The sequence below is a fragment of the Heloderma suspectum genome, chromosome 8, assembly GCF_057233095.1.
Source record: "Heloderma suspectum isolate Gila_16-S chromosome 8, 16-S_ref, whole genome shotgun sequence".
In the NCBI taxonomy this organism is placed as follows: domain Eukaryota; kingdom Metazoa; phylum Chordata; class Lepidosauria; order Squamata; family Helodermatidae; genus Heloderma; species Heloderma suspectum.
In genome coordinates, this window is record NC_139465.1 from 615,067 (window position 1) to 637,875 (window position 22,809).

Here is a 22,809-nt window from a genome sequence, read left to right on the forward strand (position 1 = left end):
TGCTTTTGGCTTCCTTGTTCCCTCTTGCGATCTCTGGGAAAATCACAGAGACACGCCTTTCCCAACATCTTCTGCCCCAGCCCAAAGTGGTGTGGCATGATGGGGGTGGATGCAAGTCTTTGTCCTAGGCATGTGATTAATCAGTACTCCCTATGAGAGGGATTAAGAGGGATGGTTTGGCGGTGATTCAGAGCACCTCTTGCCAAGTTCCCGGGTGGACTGGGAGAGCTTAGCATGTTATGAGGAATGGAAATGTACCTTGTTGCAAAGAGCCATCCTCTTCTGAGGCATGCAGGGAAGAGAGACAAGGCCAAGACCTCGGCCAGCTATTCTGGGCTGGGCCAACAACCAGGCCCTTTTCCTTGACCAGCCTGGAAATGTTTCAAGGCAGCTGACTGCATCCCATAGACTCACACAGACTTTCACAAAATCTGCAACCCCACCAACACCCCACAATTTCAGCCAAATCTTTCTTTCTTTCTTTCTTTCTTTCTTTCTTTCTTTCTTTCTTTCTTTCTTTCTTATGCTTCTATACCACTTGACACCCCGGGATTTCCCCTGGAGCCTTCTAAATCAGTAGCCAATAGGGCTGCTAACAAAAACACATGGGGATGGCCTGCTGTGGCCCCTCCGCATTTGAGCACCAGAGCCTTGTGTCATGTAAACATCCCTAATAGGCACCAGGCAGTCACCCCTGAAACCAGCAGTGGGTGACACAGGCTACTCCCTCCTCAGAGGGCTCTAGGTGGCAGAGAGGCTGCTGGGCACGAAGACAGCCCCAGAGGGCTGTGCCAAGAGAAATGTTGCTCTGGCCCCAAGCAGGGTCTAAGCCAAGGGAGCACATCTGAGCTGTGCCCCCAAGAGAGAAGCTTTGTTTGGGACATGCGTTCCCCAGAGCAGCCTGCTCAGGCATGAGGCTGCCTGGAAGAGGGAGGAGACGGCTCAATGTCACATCACAGCAGGCTCTTGGCAAGGCCTGCCTGCCCCTGACAGCACTCACACACAAAGAGGGCCAGCCTTACGATCGGACCCAAGAAGCCATGTTGCTGTAAAAGGAGCATCACTTGAAAAGATCACCAAATGCCTCAGCCCCTTTAGCTTTTCCCACAAGAACTCAAAGGACATGTGCCAACACCCAGTTCCAGGAAGCCTCCTCATATGTCCCACTGTGTCACGCCTGGCCCAGCCCTGGCCCTGGTGGGCTCCTCCTTGGCTAGGGACTGCGATGGTGCAGGGTCTGAAGCATGCCGGGAGAGGCCGCACCAGGATCACCTGCACAGGAGGATCTGGAAGTACCCACAGAAGGGGTCCCTGACTCACCTGCAGCGGATGCCTCCACACTGGCAGAGTCTGAAGGGGAGATGGAGCTGCCTCCCAGCCCAAGAGAACACCAACACCAGAAGGCGCGGGTGTGGACACCCAGCCCCAGAGCAGATGCCTCACACAAACCTCCAGGATAAGGGGCTCCTCAGGAGTGAAGAGCTCCTCATGAGTAGGGATGATGGACTAACCGCTTGCAGTGGAGCCTGAGTGGGGTCTTGGGCAGCAGGTGATACCAGCCTGCAGCGGAGGGTTGCTGGTACAACACAGCTTTGACCTTGCGTCCTTCTCTGATGGATTTTCTGTGCGGCAGACAGCTGCAGTGGGCAAAGACCCTGCTTCTGCAGCGATGCCTGCCCTGAACCACTCCACACATTTGACCCTGGCTTTGCCTGACGAGCCTGTTTTTCTGAACTGTCTGGATTCCTGACTCGTATCGTTCATCTCCTGGCCTTGGGCAGCCCATGATCTAGAGCTTCTCTCCAACCTCCTTGGGCTAGGGGCCAAACTCTGTGTCTTGTGATTTGAATTACAGAGTTGGAAGGGTCCTTGGAGATCATCTAGTCCAACCTCCTGCTCAATGCAGGCTCTGCACTGCAGCGTCCAGCTACAGCATCCCTGACTGTCCAGCCCTTGTTTAAATACCTCCAGTGAAGGAACACCCACCACCTCCTGAGGCAGTCTGTTCCGCTGCTGAACAGCTCTCACTGTCAGGAAGTTTCTCTTAATGTTTAGCCAAAATCTGCTCTGCAATTTCCATCCACTGGTTCTAGTTCTCCCCTTGGGGGCAACAGAGAAGGAGTCTGCTCCATTTCTGCATGGCAGCCTTTCAGATTTTTGAAGACCACTATCACGTCTACCCTTAATCTTTATTTTCCAGGCTAAACATGCAGCTCTTTCAATCATTCCTTGTAGGACTTGGTTCCAGACCCCGCTCCATCCTGGTTGCCCTCCTCTGCACACACTCCAACTTGTCAATGTCCTTGTTAAAATGTGACACCCAGAACTGGACACAGCACTCCAAATGTGGCCTGACTAGCATAGTATAGAGTGGAACTATAACTTCCTGTGATCTGGACATTCTGCCTCTGTTCATGCAGAATGCACTCGCCGCTGGCTCATCCTCAGCTCATGATCCACTAAGGCACCTGGGTCCTTTTCATGTGTCCTGCTGCCAAGCCAAGTCTCTCCACCCTATACGTGTATTGTTGATTTTTTTTTTTAGTAGCTACATGCAAGACTTTACATTGATCTCTGTTGAATCTCATCTTGTTCGATTCTGCCCAGTGCTGCAGCCTGTCTAGATCCTTTTGAATCATGATCCTGTGTTCTGTGGTGTTGCCTGTCCCTCCTAACTTCATGACTTATGCAAAGTATAGCCAAGGTCGGGGTGCTCTGCAAATACAAGTACTCGCTAAGGCTGGTGGCTCCAATTTCGGTGGGGTTGTGAATCCATTCTGGGTTTCAGTCAGAACCAGCCAAAACTCTAAAGGAGCTATCCAAGGTGATGGACCTATTTTGGGGATAGGGGTCAACACCTTGGATAGGTCCTGTAGAGTTCTGGCTGGTTCTGACTGAAACCCAGAATGGAATCACACCCCCACCAAAGTCAGAGCCACCATCCTCCAATGAGTATGGTTGTTCATTAATGGCCAGGCACCTTCCTAGAGGGAGGCTCAAGCAGAGTGCCGTGGGGCTCTGTCCTAAGCTCTGTGCTGCTCAACATTTTTATAAAGGACTTGAATGAGAATGTAGAGGGGATGATCATCAAATTTGCAGATGACACAAAATTGGGCAGGATAGCTAATACCTTGGAAGACAGAAACATAATTCAAAGTGATCTTGATAGACTGGAGCGCTGGGCAGAAAACAACAGAATGACATTTAACAGGGATAAATGCCAAGTCCTGCACCTAGGAAAAAGAAACCAAATGCAGTTACAAGATGGGCGATACTCAGCTCAACAACACTACAAGCGACAAGGATCATGGAATTGTTGTAGATCACAAGCTGAATATGAGGCAACAATGTGATGTGGATGCAAAAAAGGCAAATACTATTTGGGCTGCATTAATAGAAGTATAGCTTCCAAATCACGTGAAGTACTAGTTCCCCTCTACTCAGCACTGGTTAGGCCTCATCTGGAGTACTGTGTCCAGTTCTGGGCAGTTCTGCACTTTAAGAAGGATGCAGACAAACTGGAGAGGGTTCAGAGGAGGGCAACAAAGATGATCAGGGGACTGGAAACAAAGCCCTATGAAGAGAGATAGAAAGAACTGAGGCATGTTTAGCCTTGAGAAGAGAAGACTGAGGGGAGATATGATAGCACTATTCAAGGATTTGAGAGGTTGTCACAGAGAGGAAGGCCAGGATCTTTTCTCCATCATCCCAGAGTGCAGGACATGGAATAATGGGCTCAAGTTACAGGACGCCAGATTCTGGCTGAATGTTAGGAAAAACGTCCTGACTGTTAGAGCAATACGACAATGGAACCAATTACCTAGGGAGGTGGTGGGCTCTCCCACACTGGAGGCATTCAAGACGAGGCTGAACAGCCATCTGTCAGGGATGCTTTGACTTAGATTCCTGCACTGAGCAGGGGGTTGGACTCGATGGTCTTGTAGGCCCCTTCCAACACTGCTATTCTGTGATTCTATGATCCTAGGTGAACTCACCAAGGTGGCACCGAGCACTTCTTATCAGCTTAGGCTGGTATACCATCTATGCCCTTATCTGGACAGAGATAGCCTGGCTAAGTTATAGAATCATAGAATAGTAGGGTTGGAAGGGGCCTACAAGGCCATCGAGTCCAACCCCCTGCTCAATGCAGGAATCCAAGTCAGAGCATCCCTGACAGATGGCTGTCCAGCCTCGTCTTGAATGCCTGCAGTGTGGGAGAGCCCACCGCCTCCCTAGGGAATTGGTTCCATTGTCGTATGCTAACTGGGTGCCAGTGTGGTGTAGTGGCAAGAGTGTTGGACTGGGAGCCAGGAGATCCGGGTTCTAGTCCCCACTCGGCCATGGAAGCTCACTGGGTGACTTCGGGCCAGTCACAGACTCTCAGCCCAACCCACCTCACAGGGTTGTTGTTGTGAGGATAAAATGGAGAGGAGGAGGATAATGTAAGCCGCCTTGGGTTCCTTGCAAGAGGAAAAAAGGCGGGGTATAAATGCAATAAATAAATAAACAAACAAACAAACTGTAGATCCACCTGATCGTTGTTCCATGTAGCCCACTTTGAGCTAGTTTGCTCATCGGGAGATCATGGGGCACTTTGTCAAAAGCTTTGCTGAAGTCGAGGTATATTATGTCCACAGCATTCCCACAGTCCACAAGGGAGGTGACCTGATCAAAACAGGAGATCAGATTTGTCTGGCAGGATTTGTTCTTGACAAATCCATGTTGGCTTCAAGTAATCACGGCATTGTTTTCAAGGTGCTTACAGATGGATTGCTTTATCATCTGCTCCAGAATTTTCCCAGGGATTGATGTCAGACTGACTGGTCTGTAGTTCCCAGGTTCCTCCTTTTTACCCTTTTTGAAGACAGGGACAACATTAGCCCTCCTCCAGTCATCTGGCACTTCACCCGTCCTCCATGATTTCTCAAAGAGAATCATATAGGATCATAGAATAGTAGGGTTGGAAGGGGCCTACAAGGCCAACCCCCTGCTCAATGCAGGAATACAAGTCAGAGCATCCCTGACAGATGTCTGTCCAGCCTTGTCTTGAAGGCCTCCAGTGTGGGAGAGCCCACCACCTCCCTAGGTCATTGAATAGACAGAATAGACAGTGAATAGACTAGAATAGACTAGACTAGAATAGAATAGAATTCTATTCTATTCTTGAATTTGAATTTTCTATGAATAGAATTCATAGACTAGAATAGAATTCAAATGAATTTGAATTTTCTATGAATAGAAAAGAATAGACAGTGGCTCTGAGAGTTCTTCTGCCAGTTCCTTTATTGCTCTAGGGTGCAGTTCATCTGGCCCTCGAGATTTGAACTCATTCAAAGTCATTAGGTGTTCCTTGACCATATGCCTATCAATCTCAAGCTGCAATCCTGCCCCTTCAGCCTGTACTTCGCATTTGCCGGGGGGTCATAGACCCTCTTTTGGGAGAAGACTGAACCAAAGTAGGAATTGAGCACTTCTGCCTTTTCTTTGTCATCTGTTATCATTTTGCCATCCTTATTTAATAGTTGAAAAACCATTTCTTTCCTCTGTCTTTTACTATGCACATATCTGAAGAAAGCCTTTTTGTTGCTTTTAGCATCCTTCGCTAACCTCAGCTCGTTCTCAGCTTTAGCCTTCCTGACGCCATCCCTGCAATTCTGTGCTACCTGCCTGTACTCTTCCTTTGTTGGTTGTCCTTCCTTTCACTTCCTATATGTGTCCTTTTTTGTTTTCAGGTCATCTCTAAGCTTTTTGTGAAGCCACATTGGCTTCTTCTGTTGTCTTCCACATTTTTTTCTTGTTGGAATTGTTTGTAATTCTGCCTTGAGAATTTCCTTTTTTAAAAACTCCCACCCATCTTGGACTCCTTTTCTCGTTGGAGTCGCTTGCCATGGGACCTTTCTTATCATTGTTCTGAGTATTAAAATCAGGTTTCCTACAATCCAGGGTACGCGTTTGGCTACACTCAGCTTTTGCTTCCTTTAGAACCAAGAGCTCAAGTATAACATGGTCACTTTCCCCCAGAGTTCCCATAACTGCTACTTGACCCACTAAGTCATCTCTGTTGGTCAGGAGCAAGTCAAGGATAGCCAATCCTCTAGTTCCTTCCTCTACTTTCTGTAGGAGGAAGTTATCCACCACACAAATCAGGAATTTCCTGGAGGGGCTACATTTTGTAGAATTTGTCTCCCAACAAATACCAGGGAAATTGAAGTCCCCCATTACTACTACATCATGCTTCCTTGAAACATTGGCTATTTGCTTTTCAAAAGTTTCATCCTCGTCTTCTCCTTGACTGGGTGGCTGGTAGTAGACTCCGACCACCAGGTTCCTTTTTTTATTTTTTTATTTATTTCATTTCTATACTGCCCAATAGCTGAAGCTCTCTGGGCGGTTCACAAAAATTAAAACCAAACACACAATAAAACAATTTAAAATATATAGAACATTAAAACCACAATATAACAATACAACCACAATAAAATCTAGCAGCAGTGCAGGAGTTTAAAATACATATTTAAAATAGCAAAGATAAAAATTTAGAAAGCTAAAATGCCTGGGAAAATAAAACGGTCTTCACCTGGCGCCGAAAGGAGTACAATGTACGCGCCAGGCGAACCTCACTAGGGAGCTCATTCCAGAGCCGGGGTGCCACAGCAGAAAAAGCCCTCCTCCTAGTAGCCACCCGCCTCACTTCCTTTGGCAGGGGCTTTTATTCTTTGCTGCATTTATTTTAACCCAGATGCTCTGGATGGGGCTACCAAGATCATCCTCCTGTATTTCTGTGCAGAGATATGTATTTTTCACATACAGTGCAACCCCACCTCCCTTTCTGTTCCTCCTGTTCTTTTTGAACAAGTTATATCCTTCAATTGCTGAATTCCAGTCATGAGAGTCATCCCACCAAGTTTCAGGTACACCTATCAAGTCGTAATTTCCCTCCTGTATTAAGAGTTCAAATTCGTTCTGTTTGTTTCCCATACTCTGGGCATTAGTATATAGACATCGAAGACCATGTGCTTTATAGTCCGGCTTTCTTCCTACATATTTGTGAAGACTATTATTGGGCGCTATTAGAGCTGTTCTCTCTGTTGCGGTGCATGGGCTTTCATCCATTTTTACCCCCAACTTTACGTCTCCCTTCCCCGTTGTTGTTGTTCAGTCATTAAGTCGTGTCCGACTCTTCGTGACCCCATGGACCATAGCACGCCAGGCCTTCCTGTCCTCCGCTCTATCCTGAAGTGTGCTCAAGTTCATATTCATTGCATCGGTGATGCTATCTAGCCATCTCATCCTCTGCCGTCCCCTTCTCCTTTTGCCTTCAGACTTTCCCAGCATCAGGGTCTTTTCCAGGGAGTTTTCTCTTCGCATTAGGTGGCCAAAATATTGGAGCTTCAGCTTCAGTATCTGTCCTTCCAATGAGCAGTCAGGGTTGATTTCCTTTAAAGGTAAAGGTAAAGGTGTCCCCAACCAGTCGTGTCCGACTCTAGGGTGCGGTGCTCATCCCCGTTTCTAAGCCGAAGAGCCAGCGCTGTCCGAAGACGCTTCCGTGGTCATGTGGCCGGCATGACTGAACACCGAGGTGCACGGAACGCTGTTACCTTTCCCGCCGAGGCGGTACCTATTTATCTACTTGCAATTTCTTGCTTTCGAACTGCTAGGTTGGCAGGAGCTGGGACTGAAGACGGGAGCTCACTCCATCACGCAGCACTCGGGTCTCGAACTGCTGACCTGCCGACCTTCCAGTCTGCAGTTCAGCGTCTTAACCACTAAGCCACCGCGGCCTTTAGGACTGACTTATTTGACCTCCTTGTAGTCCAGGGGACTCGTAAGAGTCTTCTCCAGCACCACAGTTCGAAAGCATCAATTATTCAGCGCTCAGCCTTTCTTATAGTCCAGCTCTCACAGCCATACAAAAGCCCTCCTGATGAAGTTCTTCATGCTGTGGCCAAACACATTCTTCCCAGCCTTTGTGAGGTGCAACCCGTCCCTTGCCAGCAGTCCATCTTCCAGGAAGTATAGCCCATGATCCCAGAATCCAAATCTCTCTCATCGGCACCACCTTCGTAGCCAGTCTTTCACCCAGAGTATTTTTGTTTCCCTTTCTATCCCACTTCTAACTACTGGAAGGATGGATGAGAAAACTGTCTGGACCCCAAAGTTCTTGAGTTTCCTTCAAAGTCTGATGTGATTTCTTCGTAGCTCCACTTGGCGGTATCATTTGTTCCCACATGGATGAGAAGAAAAGGATACCTGTCAGTGGGCTTTATGAGTGCAGGCAACCTTTCAGTCACATCTCTAATCCGTCCTCCCGGGCGACAACATACCTGGCGAGTCCACGGGTCTTCGCGACATACTTGGGTCTCGGTCCCACACAGCAAGGAGTCTCCTGAAGGAGGCGGTGGTGAGACCTTTGTTTAAAAAAAGCCCTCCCTGAACCCCACCATATTGTATAATTATCAGCCAGTCTCCAGTATTCCATTTCTGGGCAAGATATTGGAGCGCATGGTGGCCTCCCAACTCCAGGGATTCCTGGATGAGACAGATTATCTAGATCCATTGCAATCAGTCTTCAGACCCGGTTATGGGACAGAAACAGTTTTGGTTGCCTTGGTGGATGACCTACGCCAGGAACTAGACAGGGGGAGTGTGTCCTTGTTGGTTCTGCTGGACCTCTCAGTGGCTTTCGGTACCATTGACCATGGTATCCTTCTGGGCTGCCTCACTGGGATGGGACTTGGAGGCAGTTTTACAGTGGCTCCATTTCTTCTTGGAGGGGTGGACCCAGAAGGTGGTGCTAGGGGGACTTCTGTTCAGCTCCCTGGCCATTAGCTTGTGGAGTAACTCAGGCTTCTGTTTTGTCCCCCATGCTACTTAACATATACATGAAACCACTGGGGGAGGTTGTCTGGAGTTCTGGGGTTCAGTGTCACCAGTATGCTGATGACACCCAACTCTACTTTTCCTTTCCACCTAATTCCAAGGAAGCTGTTGTGGTGCTAAACCGGTGTCTGTCGGCAGTAATGGACTGGATGAGGGCAAGCAAACTGAAGCTTAACCCAGACAAGACAGAGGTGCTCCTGGTCAGTCGAAAGGTAGATCAGGGAATAGGGATTCAGCTTGTGCTGGATGGGGTTACACTCCCCCTGAAGACACAGGTTTGCAGCTTGGGTGCACTTCTGGATTCAGCCCGGAGCCTGGATGCCCAGGTTTCAGCGGTGCCCAGGAGTGCATTTGCACAGTTAAAGCTAGTGCGCCAGCTGCGCCCGTTCCTTGAGATGTCTGACTTGGCCACAGTGAGACATGCCTTAGTTACATCCCATTGGGATTACTGTAATGCGCTCTACACGGGGCTGCCTCTGAAGAGTGCTCGGAAACTTCAGCTGGTTCAAAGAGCTGCTGCCAGACTGTTGACTGGGGCTGGCTACAGGGAGCATACCACTCCCCTGCTAAAACAGCTTCACTGGCTCCCAGTCTGTTTCCGGGCACAATTCAAAGTGCTGGTCGTGTCCTATAAAGCAATATACGACTCGGGTCCAGGTTATCTGAAAGACCGTATTCTCCCCTATGAGCCTGCTTGTGCCCTGAGATCTTCACGGGAGGCCTTTCTTGCGGTCCCGCCACCATCACAGGCACGTCTGGTGGGAATGCGGGAGAGGGCCTTCTCAGTGGCTGCCCCAAGGCTCTGGAACCCTTTCTAGAGAGGTGAGAGTGGGACCCTCCTTGATATGCTTTCGCAGGCATGTAAAAACTTTTTTGTTCCAGCAGGCCTTTGGGGATAGTCTGGACCTGTGAGAATATGATGGAGAGGTACTATTGTTTATGTTGTTGCTGTCTTTTAAAATTGTGATATTTTATACAATTTTAATATTATTGATGATTCAATTATATTTTAAACTTTTGTATATTTCTATTTATTATGTTTTAACTATACAAGTTTTTAATGTTGTAAAGCCGCCATGAATCCCAGGAATTGGGGGGAAAGGTGGGACATATATAAATAAATAAAACTGCCCTGGCTTCCTCACCCTGTTGCTAAACTCGCACAGTTGCTTAACTAGCTTGTTTTCTGATGCTTTGTCACTGGGGCTGAGACGTTTCAACACTGGGGCTCCTCAAGCTCAGAGAGCTGGCTCCCTCCCAAGCGTTCCTCCTTACATAGCTAGTACCAACTGCTTGAAAAGCAAGGGAGGAAGTGTGTGAACTCCTGATCAGCACTGGCTTTCAGTGTCTGGGAATATAGGTTACTTGCCCCCCCAGGAAACAGTGATTCCTATTTAGGAAGGAGGACTATTAACAATAATGAATGGGAGACCTATTGAGGGGAGATTCAATGGGTCATTGGAGGGGACAGCAGATAAAGGGTAAGTGGTTTGAGAAGGCTGTGGCTTGCAAGATCTGAATCCTTCTTCTCTGATTTTTGAAACTTAAATGATATGCTGAACTCTTAAACTTGCTCTATTTAATGAACTGCTCTTTAAGGCCTAAGGCCTGAGCCGAAACTGAAGCTAGCTTACCCCTCTTCCTGCTTTAAGCGGACTCTTGTTCTCCCTTTCTACGCTTCGGGTTTGTTTAAAGTATGCAGCTGAGGTTTTTTTCAACCATTCAGGGGTCTTTGCTAATGCAAGGCCTGTAAATTCTTGCTGGACTCCCCCCCCCCCATATTAATCTCTTGTTGATAAGGGGTGGATGGGGGAGAAGGCCCAGCGCCTGGAGGCCCAGTTCCTGTGGGTGTTCCTCCCTGCAGTCACAGTTGCCTCATCCAGCAAGCTGTCACCTCTGTCCCAGGGAAATCCTTGTGCTTTGCTTCCTCTACAGATGTCTCCAAGGCAGGGGACTCCATTTTCCTTTCATTCATTCATTCCATTTCTATACTGCCCAACAGCCTATGCTCTTGGGGCCGTTCACAAAGACTTTGATAGCAGGCTAGTAGTTAATATGGACATTTTGCATCGTGGAGTCTGGAATCTTTTAAAATCACTCTTGTTCAGCACTGGCTGAACCAGGCGGCACATCGCCAATGCACCGAAGGGGGAAATTGTGCTGAGGGAAGTTTGGTGCTATGTGGCTGGCAGCTGGGATGTTGGTAATGCTGCATGCGGAGGCATTCACACACATACTAGGTGTGTAACTGGAAAGGCGGCTAGAACGTGGCTGGCTTCCTCTCCAAGGATTATCTCCCCCCTCCCCAGTGACTCTCCAGGTGTGCCTTGGGTATAGGTAGCAGGGTAGAGGATGCAGCACAGCTGTTCTCATGCAGTAAGGCTGGCTCTCCAGGGGCATCTTAATATCATGACTTCTGCACACTGGCAAACCGATGACTCAGGTGGAGATTTTATTGTACAACAACACTGCTTCTACAGTCATCACTTAAAACAGCCTGCAGAAGCCCCTTGAAGGCAAACATGCAGACCCACTTCCAAGAATGCTCAGTGAGGTGAAGAGGGGGTGAGGCTGCTTTCTCTGGCAGTTTAGAAACTGAGAGGAGGGTGGGGTGGGGACTTTTGCCTGAAGCTCTTCTGTGATGGGGCCAGATGGCTGCCCAGCAATTTGCCCCAGAGAGAACAGAGATCGCCCCTGGGCTCCACAGCAATGATCAGCTTTGAGACCTGTCAGGACTCCTTTGCTGAAATAAAGGGGCAGAGTTTGGCTGCAACTGGGGCCAGAAGGACTTACTGCATTTATTTAGGAGGTGAACACGAAATGCTAAGGGGGGTGGGGGGGAGAAGTCCACTCAGTGATGTGTGAGGGTGGGGAGAAACAGGAGCAGAGTTGTGGGGTGAGGTGGGCCTTGTCAATGCCTTCTTGTTTGGAGAGCGGCCTCCTCCCTGGCATGTGGTTTGAAGGCACTTCTTGGATAACTCCATATGCTGTGCAACATGCCCCCAGGAGCAGCACAGGCTACCTGGGTCCCAACTCTGGTAACAGCAAGGCTCCTGGATAGCAGAGGAGCCAAGCTAGATGTTGCATGTCTCTGCTGGCTTGGCCTGGCAATTCCGGACAGTCCTGAAGCCCCGGGCAGCCAGGAAAACCGCGAGAAAGAAGGCCACGATGGCCGCCGCAGCGAAGAGCCCCACAGCCATCTCGGCCCCGTGCATGCTGCAGCCAAAGCCACTGTAGCCCTTACTGTGGTAGAGGCTTTCCCGCTCCTTGCACAAGGAGGATGCGTAGGCAGCGTGGAGGTGGCGGTAGTAGAAGTACAGGGCCGGCATGAGGCCAAGGGCGCTGGCCGTGCCCAGAGCGGCCTCAGCGATCAGCCAGGCGGGGCAGCGCCAGGGAAGTCGCAGGAGCCCGGCTGCAAGCTGCAGGCATGCGAAGGCCAGCAGCGCGCCCCCCGCCGCCATGGCAGCCCGAGCCGACGGCAGCTTCAGCCGCTGGAACTGGGCGTCCAGGCGCTGGGCCTTCTCCCCGTCCGCCCCGGCAAAGCCGCTGTAGGCACCTCCGTACTGGTAGTAGTAAATGCTCCCCAGGCTGAAGAGACCTGTGTAGCCGCCCACAGAGTTGTAGGAGACCGAGCTGCAGATGACGATCAGCATGCAGAGAAGGGCCTGGACCAGCTGGCAGCAGGCTAGGGAGCAAGAGGAAGAGGCCCCGGGGCCGTCGGCAGCCGCCACAGCTGCGCCACCCTCCAGGGAGGGCGAGGCAGGCCGACTTCTCCAAGCCCACCCAGCCAGTTCAGGTCCGTGGCACAGTCGCCCCCAGGCCCACTGGAGGGCCGCCTGGGGCTGGGGAACAGGCCCGAGCCGGCCCAATTCTGACCCCAGGCAGGGGCTTGGGCTTCTCCTTCTCCAGGGGCTGCCTCGAGCTCGTCCCCAGCTCCTCACCTTGGGCAGAGGGCTTGGGGGAGGGCGCTGCTCCCTGGGGACGACCCGCCAGGAGGGCCGCTTCGGGGGGCCGGCTCTGCGAGGCGCCTCCCTGGTCCAGCCGGGGCGGCAGAAGCCCGGGGCGCTCCGGACCGAGGCCCAACGCCCCGCGGTGGCGCCACGCAGCCAGGGAAAGGGAGGGGGCACTTGCGAGCGCCCTCTGCGGTGCTGCTGACGGGCCGGGGCCGCCCCCGCGGGCTCGGCGTTCGCCCGGCCAGCCCAGCCCAGCCTCGGCTGCTGCGCCTGGGCGGCCCTTCCGCGGCTGCCCCGGGGCAGGCCGGCCGCAGCCCCGGCGACCGGGAGGAAGCGCCGCCTCTGGAGCCGCTGCGGGACGCCAGGCCCGGCCCGGCTGCGACCGAGCGCCCGGCCCGGCCCGGCCCGGCCCGGCGCTCTCGACGTACGTAGGCCGGCCCCGGCGCGCCCTCAGCCGGGCCGCCCCGGCCGGGTTCCCTTTCCAGCCCCAGTGCAGCTGGCACTCGAGGCGGCGACCCCCTGGCTCGGCCCGCGGGCGGAGGAGAGAGGGAGAGGCGGGCTGGGGCTGCGGCGGGCGACCACGAAGCGAAGCCCCGCAGCTGGATCCCCTTGGCTCGCGCCCGGGGGCGGGGCTCCCACAGCGCCCCCGCCGCCCCGCCCCCGCCCCCGCCCCCTCCTCCCGCCTCTCCTACCTCTGGCCGTGCGCAGGGCGCGGCATCGCGGCCCGTCCGGGAAGCCGCCGGCGCCGGGGTCCGCAGGCGCGCAGGGCGGGCGGGCGCCGCGCCGGCTGCGGGGAGCAAAGGCACGTCGGTCAGAGCGCCGCGCCGCGCCGCCGCGCCGCGGACCCTTCTCGCGTCTCACCTGTCCGGCTCCGGCGGCTCCCAGCGCGCCGCCGCCGCCGCCTGCCGCCTCTGCTCGGCCTCCGCCATGGCCCCGCGGGCGCTGCAGCAGGAGGGAGGCCTGGGCGGGGCTGCCCGGCTGAGGGGAGCGGAGGCGGCGGCCCGCCCGACCCCGCCGGCATCCCTCCGCCCCGGGAGGGGGAGGCGTCCGGAGGAAAAGCCGGCCTCGCTCGCCGCAGCCTGCGGCGGCCGCCGCAGCCAGGCCGCGTCGGCCAGTCTCGATGGCCGGGCTGGAGGCAGCGTCTGCCGGAGCGCGAGAGTCGCCCTGCAGCTGGATCGGGAGGGGGCCATCTAGCCGCCGCGCAACGGCTCCCCTGCCTCGGAACGAGGAGACCCCCTGCGTGGCCTAGTCCCGGGGGGCGCGGGAGGGCTCTGAAGGCCGCGGGTGGGGGGATCCTCGAGGTGTGTCGAAACAGGGAAGACCTGGAGGGCAAGAACCCCAAAGGGCGAGAAGCGAGAGCGCGACATGCAGCATCCGGCCCCCGGTCGAAGCCGATTTGGCCTGGTGGCGCACTCTGCTCTGAAAGGGCCCCTCTGGCGGGGGGGGGATGAAAAGGAGGGGGCTTAGCTGCACCCAAGATCCTCCTCCCCCCGCAGCTGGAGGACAGGCACCAAGGCGGAGGAGGCGCCCCGCGCGCGCGCGCGCGCCCGCCCGCCCGCGGCCCAAGCACTTCGCGGGGCAGGCAGAAAGCTCCTCCGCCTTGCAGAGCAGCGGGCGGCCGGCGGCCAGCCTGACGGCTTCCCCCGTAGCTGGAGAGGAGCAGAGCATGAGGCCGTGGCAGGGTGGGGAGCCGGCCCAGGGAGCAGCTGGGTGCTGGCTGGCTGCCCACCCGTTCACTCACTCTGCAGCGGGGGGATCCCTGAAGCACCCCCCCAGTGCCACCTCGGCTGCTGCTGCCGGGAGGGGTGGAGTGGAGAAGAAGGTGGGGATGCTCCTCTTCCCTCCTCTTGCTCCCCTTCCCAGGGCAGTGTGGCGGGGAGCAAGAACTGGGCCGACTGAGCTGCCTAGATTTTTATTTTTATTGTGTAAGATAAAAAGGGTATTTTTATTGTGTAAGAATAACAAGAAATAAAAGTATGAGTGGATATGCATTATCTCTGGATCCAGTCAGTGTCTGGCTTTGTTTTTTTAAAGGTGCTGAAATGGGAGGGCCTTTGTTGATGGCAGCACAGGAGGCCAGAAGCAGCAGGGGCAAAGGTCAGCCATCAAAGCGGAGGTCGCGCTTGCCTGTGCCCCCAAGACCGGCCTCCTGGGCACTGTGCTGGGTTGTGGACACTCAGCCAGGCAAAGCCCACTGAACACCACGGTGAGTCGAAATCCCTAGAGCCACACGTTGGGAGAGAGGAATGAGCTGGTCCCCATCGACAGCCTGTGGGATCTTCCCTACGAAAAACTCCGAACCACAGGGCGCTGCCCAGCCAGCACACTGTAGTTTCTCTGGCCGGAATCGGCACTGCCTGGATTCCAGTTTGGTTCACCCAAGCCAGGAGGACAGCTGTGTTCCTTCCTCATTCCACACCTGAGAAGGCACCTGGCCCTGCAGCTCACCAGCCACGGCCCCGCTGTTGGCGGCTGTGTCTCACACAAACAATGCCGCCACTGCTATACTCCCATCTCATGAGGAATGGCATAGAAACATTTGGGACATGGTCTATCTGAGGGTGCTGCTGCGCTCGTGCCCTGCTTGTCGGATTCCCAGGGGCAGCTGGTTGGCCACTGTATGAACAGAATGCTGGACTGGATGGGCTCTTGGTCTGATCCAGCATCAGGGCTCTAGTGATATTCTTAAGCTCACGGATGTGATAGGGGCAAAAGAATGGAGAGAGGCAAGAGAAGGATCAGTTTTTTGAGAAGTGGAGTCTTTTTGTGGTGTACTGGAATGATAAGGTTCAGGATACTGTACAACCCGATACTTTGATGGCACTAATATGATGTTTGAGTTGCATGGTTAGTTAATCAGCTTAAGAAAATTACAAATAATCAAAAGACATTTAATTAGTACCTGAATGAGAGATGCTTTGTAAGATTTCTTAGTTTTATCAAGAGATCAGACTTTTGACTTTTAAAACATCCTTTTTCTGTAACATTAGAGATGTTGTAATTTATTTTAATGAAACAGAAGCAGCTACTTCTGCCCATTTGTGTGTGTGTGTGTGTGTGTGTGTGTGTGTATATATATATATATATAACTTACCTATAGGATTTCCAGTAAGTAGCAGTGTTAACTAATAACAAATAGAACCATATAAACCAAATGCAAACGGTCCTAGCTCTGAGCCCCCAATTCATGCCCAGAGAGGACTGCTGCCGCTGCCCCCCTGCTCCTTGTAATGATATGTGCTTGTATTTGGTTGTATTGTGTGGGGGGACTCATTTGAGTGTTACACTGATTGGTATAAAAGGACTCGATACTGTAAGAGGGGGATGTAAGTTTGTATTCTGACTCCCTCAGTAAAAGCGAGCTTTGCAACCTTGTATTGGGAGCGTTCTGTTCATACCTAAGGATGCCAGACGTTACACTCCTGAGTCAGGCCTCCTACGCCATCACTACCTCTTCAACCTGAACGTCCTTCGCTGGGGCTCCAGGTTACTCCACCGCTGCTGCTTCACTGCTGCCCCTCCGGCCGTCATCCTCTCCTCTTCCCCAGCGCCAGCAGTCGCACCCCTGCTACCCTCCTGGGCTGCTCCTCCTGCATCCCCAGGCCTGGCATCCCACAGCCACAGGAGCCTTTCACCCACTCACCGGTGTTCTTGCTCTGGGGGCATGGGGGAGATGGGCACATAGCCTGGTAAGCCAAATCCAATCCGCCCTGCCAGCCAGAGAGAGTTGGGGGGGGTGAGGGAGAGGAGGCCACAGCTGCTCTTTGCAGGGATGGCAGCATGGGTCCCATGCACCTGTCCAGAGGGGAAAGCAAGCCACGGGACAGCTCCCTCCATGGCCACTTCTGTCTGCTGACTTGCCCTCACTCACTGGGTGGAGCGACCATCAGGCCGTCCTGAAAAAGAATGCCGGAGAGTGGATGAAGTGGCTGCCCTTCCATAGCCGCCCTCCATGCTGCACAGCCCATGGGCAGGGGGGAGGGGGCAACTGGGCTCGTGATTTCTCCCTAGGCAGCGCCATGGGCCCAGTCCTGCCACAGGACAGAGAAAGGGTGAGCAAGACAGAGGAGGCTGGAGCAGGCCACACCTCTGGCTTGTGCATTTCCCCACTCCCCGCACCCCTGACACAACTCGGAGGAGGAAGCGCCACCAGCAGTGTGCGCGCACGTGGGGGGGTTACCTGCCTGGAGTCCCCCCACCCCCACCATTTTCCAGCCCCTGCTGACAGGACTGAGGGGAGGCTGCTGTCTACTGCCTGACTCGATCGCCTCTCAGCTGCTTGCCTGCTGCTTTTCCATCCAAAGGGGAGTGGGCACGTCACACTCCCCTGGGAACAAGTGTGCTTGCCAGAAGGCGCGGCCTGGTGGCCAAGGAGATGGAGCCTGGGTGGCTGCCGCGCACACAGCTCACGTTGTTGCCACATTCAGCGGCCCTTGCTAGGCCTCTCCTCCGCCATCACTTCCTTTGTTTGCCCCTTTAAGCCTGTCAGTAAGAGCCAGGGGGCTCCAGGCAGGGCGCCTCTTGCCACACCCTTGGCCTGCCTCATGGGCGGCGGGGGTCCCAGCCATCATCATCTTCCACTTGTAATACTCCCGTGTTTCCCCACAGCTTCTTCAGCCTTTCCTGTTAAGTAGAGAATGACGGAATAGCTGTGTGCCAAGAGGGAAGACAGAAGTGAAGCCCATCAGTGCCCGGAGAGAACAATATTCTTGTGCTTGCTTGGTTTGTTTGTTAATATTTGTTTGCTTCAGCATTTAAAAAAATGTAAACCACCTTGGGTGCTTTGGCAGAACAGACATGTGATAGATAGACAGACAGATAATAGTACTAGGGACCCTCTGTCTGGAAGCACCACAATTATCTTTGTTGTTCTGAGACCATTGGCTGAGACTGAAACAATTGCCCATTTACTACTTCAACAAGTAATAAATGGAAGGGATTTGTGTTCTGGCTGTTGTTTGATCCATAAACAAAGCTCTTTCGTTTGGACACTAGAATGGTGTCCCATGGTTTCAGCAGCCAGAAGCCAACTGAGGATAAAATAAGCAGAGGTAGCCATTTTGGCCAGTGGAAAAATTCCAAAGTCCACATTAGTCCAACTCAAAACTCAAAAAAAGATGCAAATATCTGAGATCTTCAGATCTCTTCATCACATAAGATGTTACAAAATGCAGGTGGTCTGGGGCAGCAGGGCGGGGGGAAGAACAGAGAGAGAAAAACAAATGGATGTGATGTTGAAGTCATGAAGTCTGCATGGCCAGGGAAGGAGGGATTCGCAGACATTCAAATTAGGCTCCACCAGGTGAGGAGATGGTTTCAGGCTGGACCCAGCACTGCCCCTAAGACTGTGGGAACAAGAAACAAACCATGGTTGATCCCCCATTTTTTAGAATATAAAAGTCAGCTGTTACTTGAAACTGTCTCCAATCCATCTTTAGGCAAACACACACAGCTTCCTTGGTAGATGGAGAAAAAGCTACAGTACAAACAAGTTACAGTATCAGCACCCGAGAGGTTCACACTAACCACAGTTGGGCCAGGCCCCAGAAAGCAAATGAAAAGCCCCTACCCACCCAGCCTTGCTCTGAAGTTTCCTCCCTCCACCTGAGTTCCTCTGTTTTCCAACTGGGACTGCAAACCTGCTGACAAGTCAGAGAAGTTTTCATTCCCCTGAGCACAATCTTTGCTGAAGGCAGAGATGCTGTTCTTTCTCCTTGGTAAGCAAGAGCTGATGGGAATGTGCTGTCAAAAAGCTCTAGCTCTGGGTGGCTTGAGTGGAGCCTCCCTTCCCTTGCTGCTTTCTTTATTGCATAACGTTTGTTTGTTTCTATACCACCCAATAGCCGAAGCTCTCTGGACAGTTCACAAAAATTAAAACCACAAACTGCAGCATGTTGTTGTTGTTCAGTCGTTCAGTCATGTCCGACTCTTCGTGGCCCCATGGACCATAGCACGCCAGGCCTTCCTGTCCTGCGCTCTCTCCCGGAGCGTGCTCAAGTTCATATTCATTGCATCGGTGATGCTATCTAGCCATCTCATCCTCTGCCGTCCCCTTCTCCTTTTGCCTTCAGTCTTTCCCAGCATCAGGGTCTTTTCCAGAGAGTTTTCTCTTCACATTAGGTGGCCAAAATATTGGAGCTTCCGCTTCAGTATCTGTCCTTCCAGTGAGCACTCAGGGTTGATTTCCTTTAGGATTGACTGATTTGACCTCCTTGCAGTCCAGGGGACTCGTAAGGGTCTTCTCCAGCACCACAGTTCGAAAGCATCGATTCTTCGGCGCTCAGCCTTCCTTATAGTCCAGCTCTCACAGCCATACATTACTACTGGGAAAAGCATAGCTTTGATTAGACGGACCTTTGTCGGCAAGGTGATGTCTCTGCTTCTTACTATGCTGTCTAGGTTGGCCATAGCTTTCCTCCCCAGGAGCAAGCGTCTTTTAATTTCATGGCTACAGTCACCGTCTGCGGTGATCTTGGAGCCCAAGAAAGTAAAATCTGTCACTGCTTCCATTTCTTCCCCTTCTATATGCCAGGAAGTGATGGGGCCAGATGCCATGATCTTAGTTTTTTTAATGTTGAGTTTCAAACCAGCTTTTGCACTCTCCTCATTCACCTTCAACAAGAGGCTCTTTAGGTCCTCTTCGCTTTCTGCCATTAGGGTGGTATCGTCTGCATATCGGAGGTTGTTGATAATTCTCCCAGCAATCTTAATTCCGACCTCTGATTCATCCAACCCGGCATTTCTCATGATGTACTCTGCATATAAGTTAAATAAGCAGGGTGACAATATGCAGCCTTGTCGTACTCCTTTCCCAATTTTGAACCACTCAGTTGTTCCATGTCTGGTTCTGACTGTTGCTTCTTGACCCTCGTACAGGTTTCTCAGGAGACAGGTAAGGTGGTCTGGTGCTCCCATCACTTTAAGAATTTGCCACAGTTTGTTGTGATCCACACAATCAAAGGCTTTAGTGTAGTCAATGAAGCAGAAATAGAGGTTTTTCTGGAATTCTCTTGCTTTCTCCATGATGCAGCGAATGTTGGCGATTGGATCTCTAGTTCCTCTGCCTCTTCGAAACCCAGCTTGTACTTCCGGTAGTTCTCGGTTCGCATACTGCTGAAGCCTAGCTTGTAGGATTTTGAGCATCACCTTGCTGGCATGTGAAATGAGCGCAATTGTGCGGTAGTTTGAGCACTCTTTGGCGTTGCCCTTCTTTGGAATTGGAATGTAAACTGACCTTTTCCAGTCTTGTGGCCACTGTTGAGTGTTCCAGATTTGTTGGCATATTGAATGCAGCACTTTAACAGCATCATCTTTTAGGATTTTAAATAGCTCGGCTGGAATACTGTCATCTCCGCTAGCTTTGTTGTTACTAATGCTTCCTAAGGCCCACTTGACTTCACTCTCGAGGATGTCCGGCTCAAGTTCAGTGACCGCACTATCATGGCTATCAGGGACATTCAGATCTTTCCTGTATAGTTCTTCTGTGTATTCTTGCCACCTCTTCTTAATCTCATCTGCTTCTGTTAGGTCCCTGCCTTCTTGGTCCTTTATCATGCCCGTCTTTGCGCAAAACGTTCCCTTGAGATCTCCGATTTTCTTGAAAAGATCTCTAGTCTTTCCCATTCTATTGTTTTCCTTGATTTCTTAGCATTGTTCATTTAAGAAGGCCTTCTTGTCTCTCCTTGCTATTCTCTGGAACTCTGCATTCAGTTGGATATATCTTCCCCTTTCTCCCTTGCTTTTCGCTTCCCTTCTTACCTCAGCTACTTGTAAAGCCTCCTCAGACAGCCACTTTGCTTTCTTGCATTTCTTTTTCTTTGGGATGGATTTCGTTGCTGCCTCCTGAACAATGTTACGGACCTCCGTCCATAGTTCCTCAGGCACTCTGTCTATCAGGTCTAATCCCTGAAATCTATTCCTCACCTCCACTATATATTCATCAGGGATATGATTTAGGTCATACCTGAGTGGTTTAGTGGTTTTCCCTACGTTCTTCAATTTAAGCCAAAATTTTGCAACAAGAAGCTCATGATCTGAGCCACAGTCAGCTCCAGGTCTTGTTTTGACTGACTGTATAGAGCTTCTCCATCTTTGGCTGCAAAGGACATAATCAATCTGATTTCGATATTGACCATCTGGTGATGTCCATGTGTAGAGTCGCCTCTTGTGCTGTTGGAAAAGAGTGTTTGCTATGATCAGTGTGTTCTCTTGGCAAAACTCTGTTAACCTTTGTCCTGCTTCATTTTGTACACCAAGGCCATGCCTGCCTGTTATCCCGGTGATTTCTTGACTTCCTACTTTAGCATTCCATTCCCCTATGATGAAGAGGACATCTTTTTTTGGTGTTAGTTCTAGAAGGTGTTGTAGGCCTTCATAGAACCGATCAACCTCAGCTTCTTCGGCCTCAGTGGTTGGGGCATAGACTTGAATTACTGTGATGTTGAATGGTTTGCCTTGGATTCGTACTGAGATCATTCTATCGTTTTTAAGATTGTACCCCAGTACTGCTTTTCCCACCCTTTTGTTGACTATGAGTGCTACTCCATTTCTTCTAAGGGATTCTTGCCCACAATAGTAGATAAAAAGTGCAGCTTAAAACCACAATATAACAGTACAACCAGAACAAAGCCTAGCAGCAATGCAGAGATTTAAAATACAGATTTAAAACACCAACGCTAAAAGACTAGGAAGCTAAAATGCTAAAATACTGGGAGAATAAAAAGGTCTTCACCTGGAGCTGGAACGACTATTAACGTAGGCTCCAGGCGAACCTCTAGGGAGTTCATTCCACAGCCAGGGTGACACAGCAGAAAAGGCCCTCTTCCTAGTAGCCACCCACCTCACTTCCTTTTTATTTATTTATTGCATTCATATCCCGCCTTTTTTCCTCTTGCAAGGAACCCAAGGCGGCTTACATTATCATCCTCCTCTCCATTTTATTCTCACAACAACAACCCTGTGAGGTAGGTTGGGCTGAGAGTGTGTGACTAGCCCGAAGTCACCCAGTGAGCTTCCATGGCCGAGTGGGGACTAGAACCCGGATCTCCCGGCTCCCAGTCCAACACTCTCGCCACTACACCACATTGGCTCTCCTTTGGCAGGGGCTCCTGGAGAAAGACCGCTGAGGAGGATCTTAGGGTCCAGGCAGGCAACTGATGACGTGGACAAGACACTTGAATCAGTCCGGCCCACCCCATGTAAGCTTGACCATTGCCCATCTTGGCTAATGCATTTTAGCAGGGGTGGATTGGCTGGGTGGGTCCAGGGAGTGGTAAATGCTTCACTCTGTCAGGGGGTGGTGCCTGCCACCTCGAAAGAGGCTGCAGTGTGCCCTCTCCTGAAGAGGCCCCCCCTGGACCCAGAGGTGTGTGAGAACTATTGCCCCATCGCTAATATCCCCTTTTGGGGCGAGGTGCTTGAGCGTGTGGTGGCTGGGTAGCTTCAGACATTCTTGGAGGAAACTGATTATCTGGACCAATTTCAGTCTGGTTTCAGGACAAGGTATGGCACTGAAATGGCCTTGGTTGCTCTGAATGATGACCTACTCCGGGTGAAAGATAGGGGGAATGGTATCCAGTTGATCCTCTTGGAGCTCTCATAGAATCATAGAATAGTAAGGTTGGAAGGGGCCTTCAAGACCATCGAGTCCAACCCCCTGCTGAATGCAGGAATCCAACACAAAGCATCCCTGACAAGTGGCTGCCTAGCTTCATCTTGAGTGCTTCCAGTGTGGGACAGTCCACTACCTCCCTAGGTAATTGGTTCCATCTCAGCGACATTTGATATCATTGATCACAGTGTCTTACTGGATCAGCTCTGTGAGGTGGGACCTGCAGGGCCGATTCCAGAGAGTAGTATTGGGGGATTCCTGTTCAACCCCATGGCTATTAAGCTTTGAGGTGCCACATGGTTCTATTTTATCCCCTATGCTTTTCAACATCTATATGAAGCTGTTGGGTGAGGTCAGTAGGAGTTT

The 22,809-nt window shown here is 51.7% G+C and overlaps 1 protein-coding gene and 1 long non-coding RNA gene across 2 annotated transcripts; one reads left to right on the forward strand and one right to left on the reverse strand.

Annotated features, from left to right (window-relative positions):
- Positions 1–11,314: 11,314 nt before the first annotated feature.
- Positions 11,315–13,479, reverse strand: MARVELD3 (MARVEL domain containing 3; the record flags this gene model as incomplete). Its single annotated transcript, XM_084812393.1, has 2 exons — positions 11,315–12,565; positions 12,822–13,479. Coding segments are annotated over 2 exons (1,269 nt in total), but the record flags the coding sequence as incomplete, so codon positions are not given.
- Positions 13,480–13,535: 56 nt separating this feature from the next.
- Positions 13,536–18,724, forward strand: LOC146338706 (uncharacterized). Its single transcript, XR_014784677.1, has 3 exons — positions 13,536–13,643; positions 14,868–15,039; positions 17,442–18,724. It is a non-coding gene; the product is annotated as an uncharacterized LOC146338706 (long non-coding RNA).
- Positions 18,725–22,809: the final 4,085 nt, after the last annotated feature.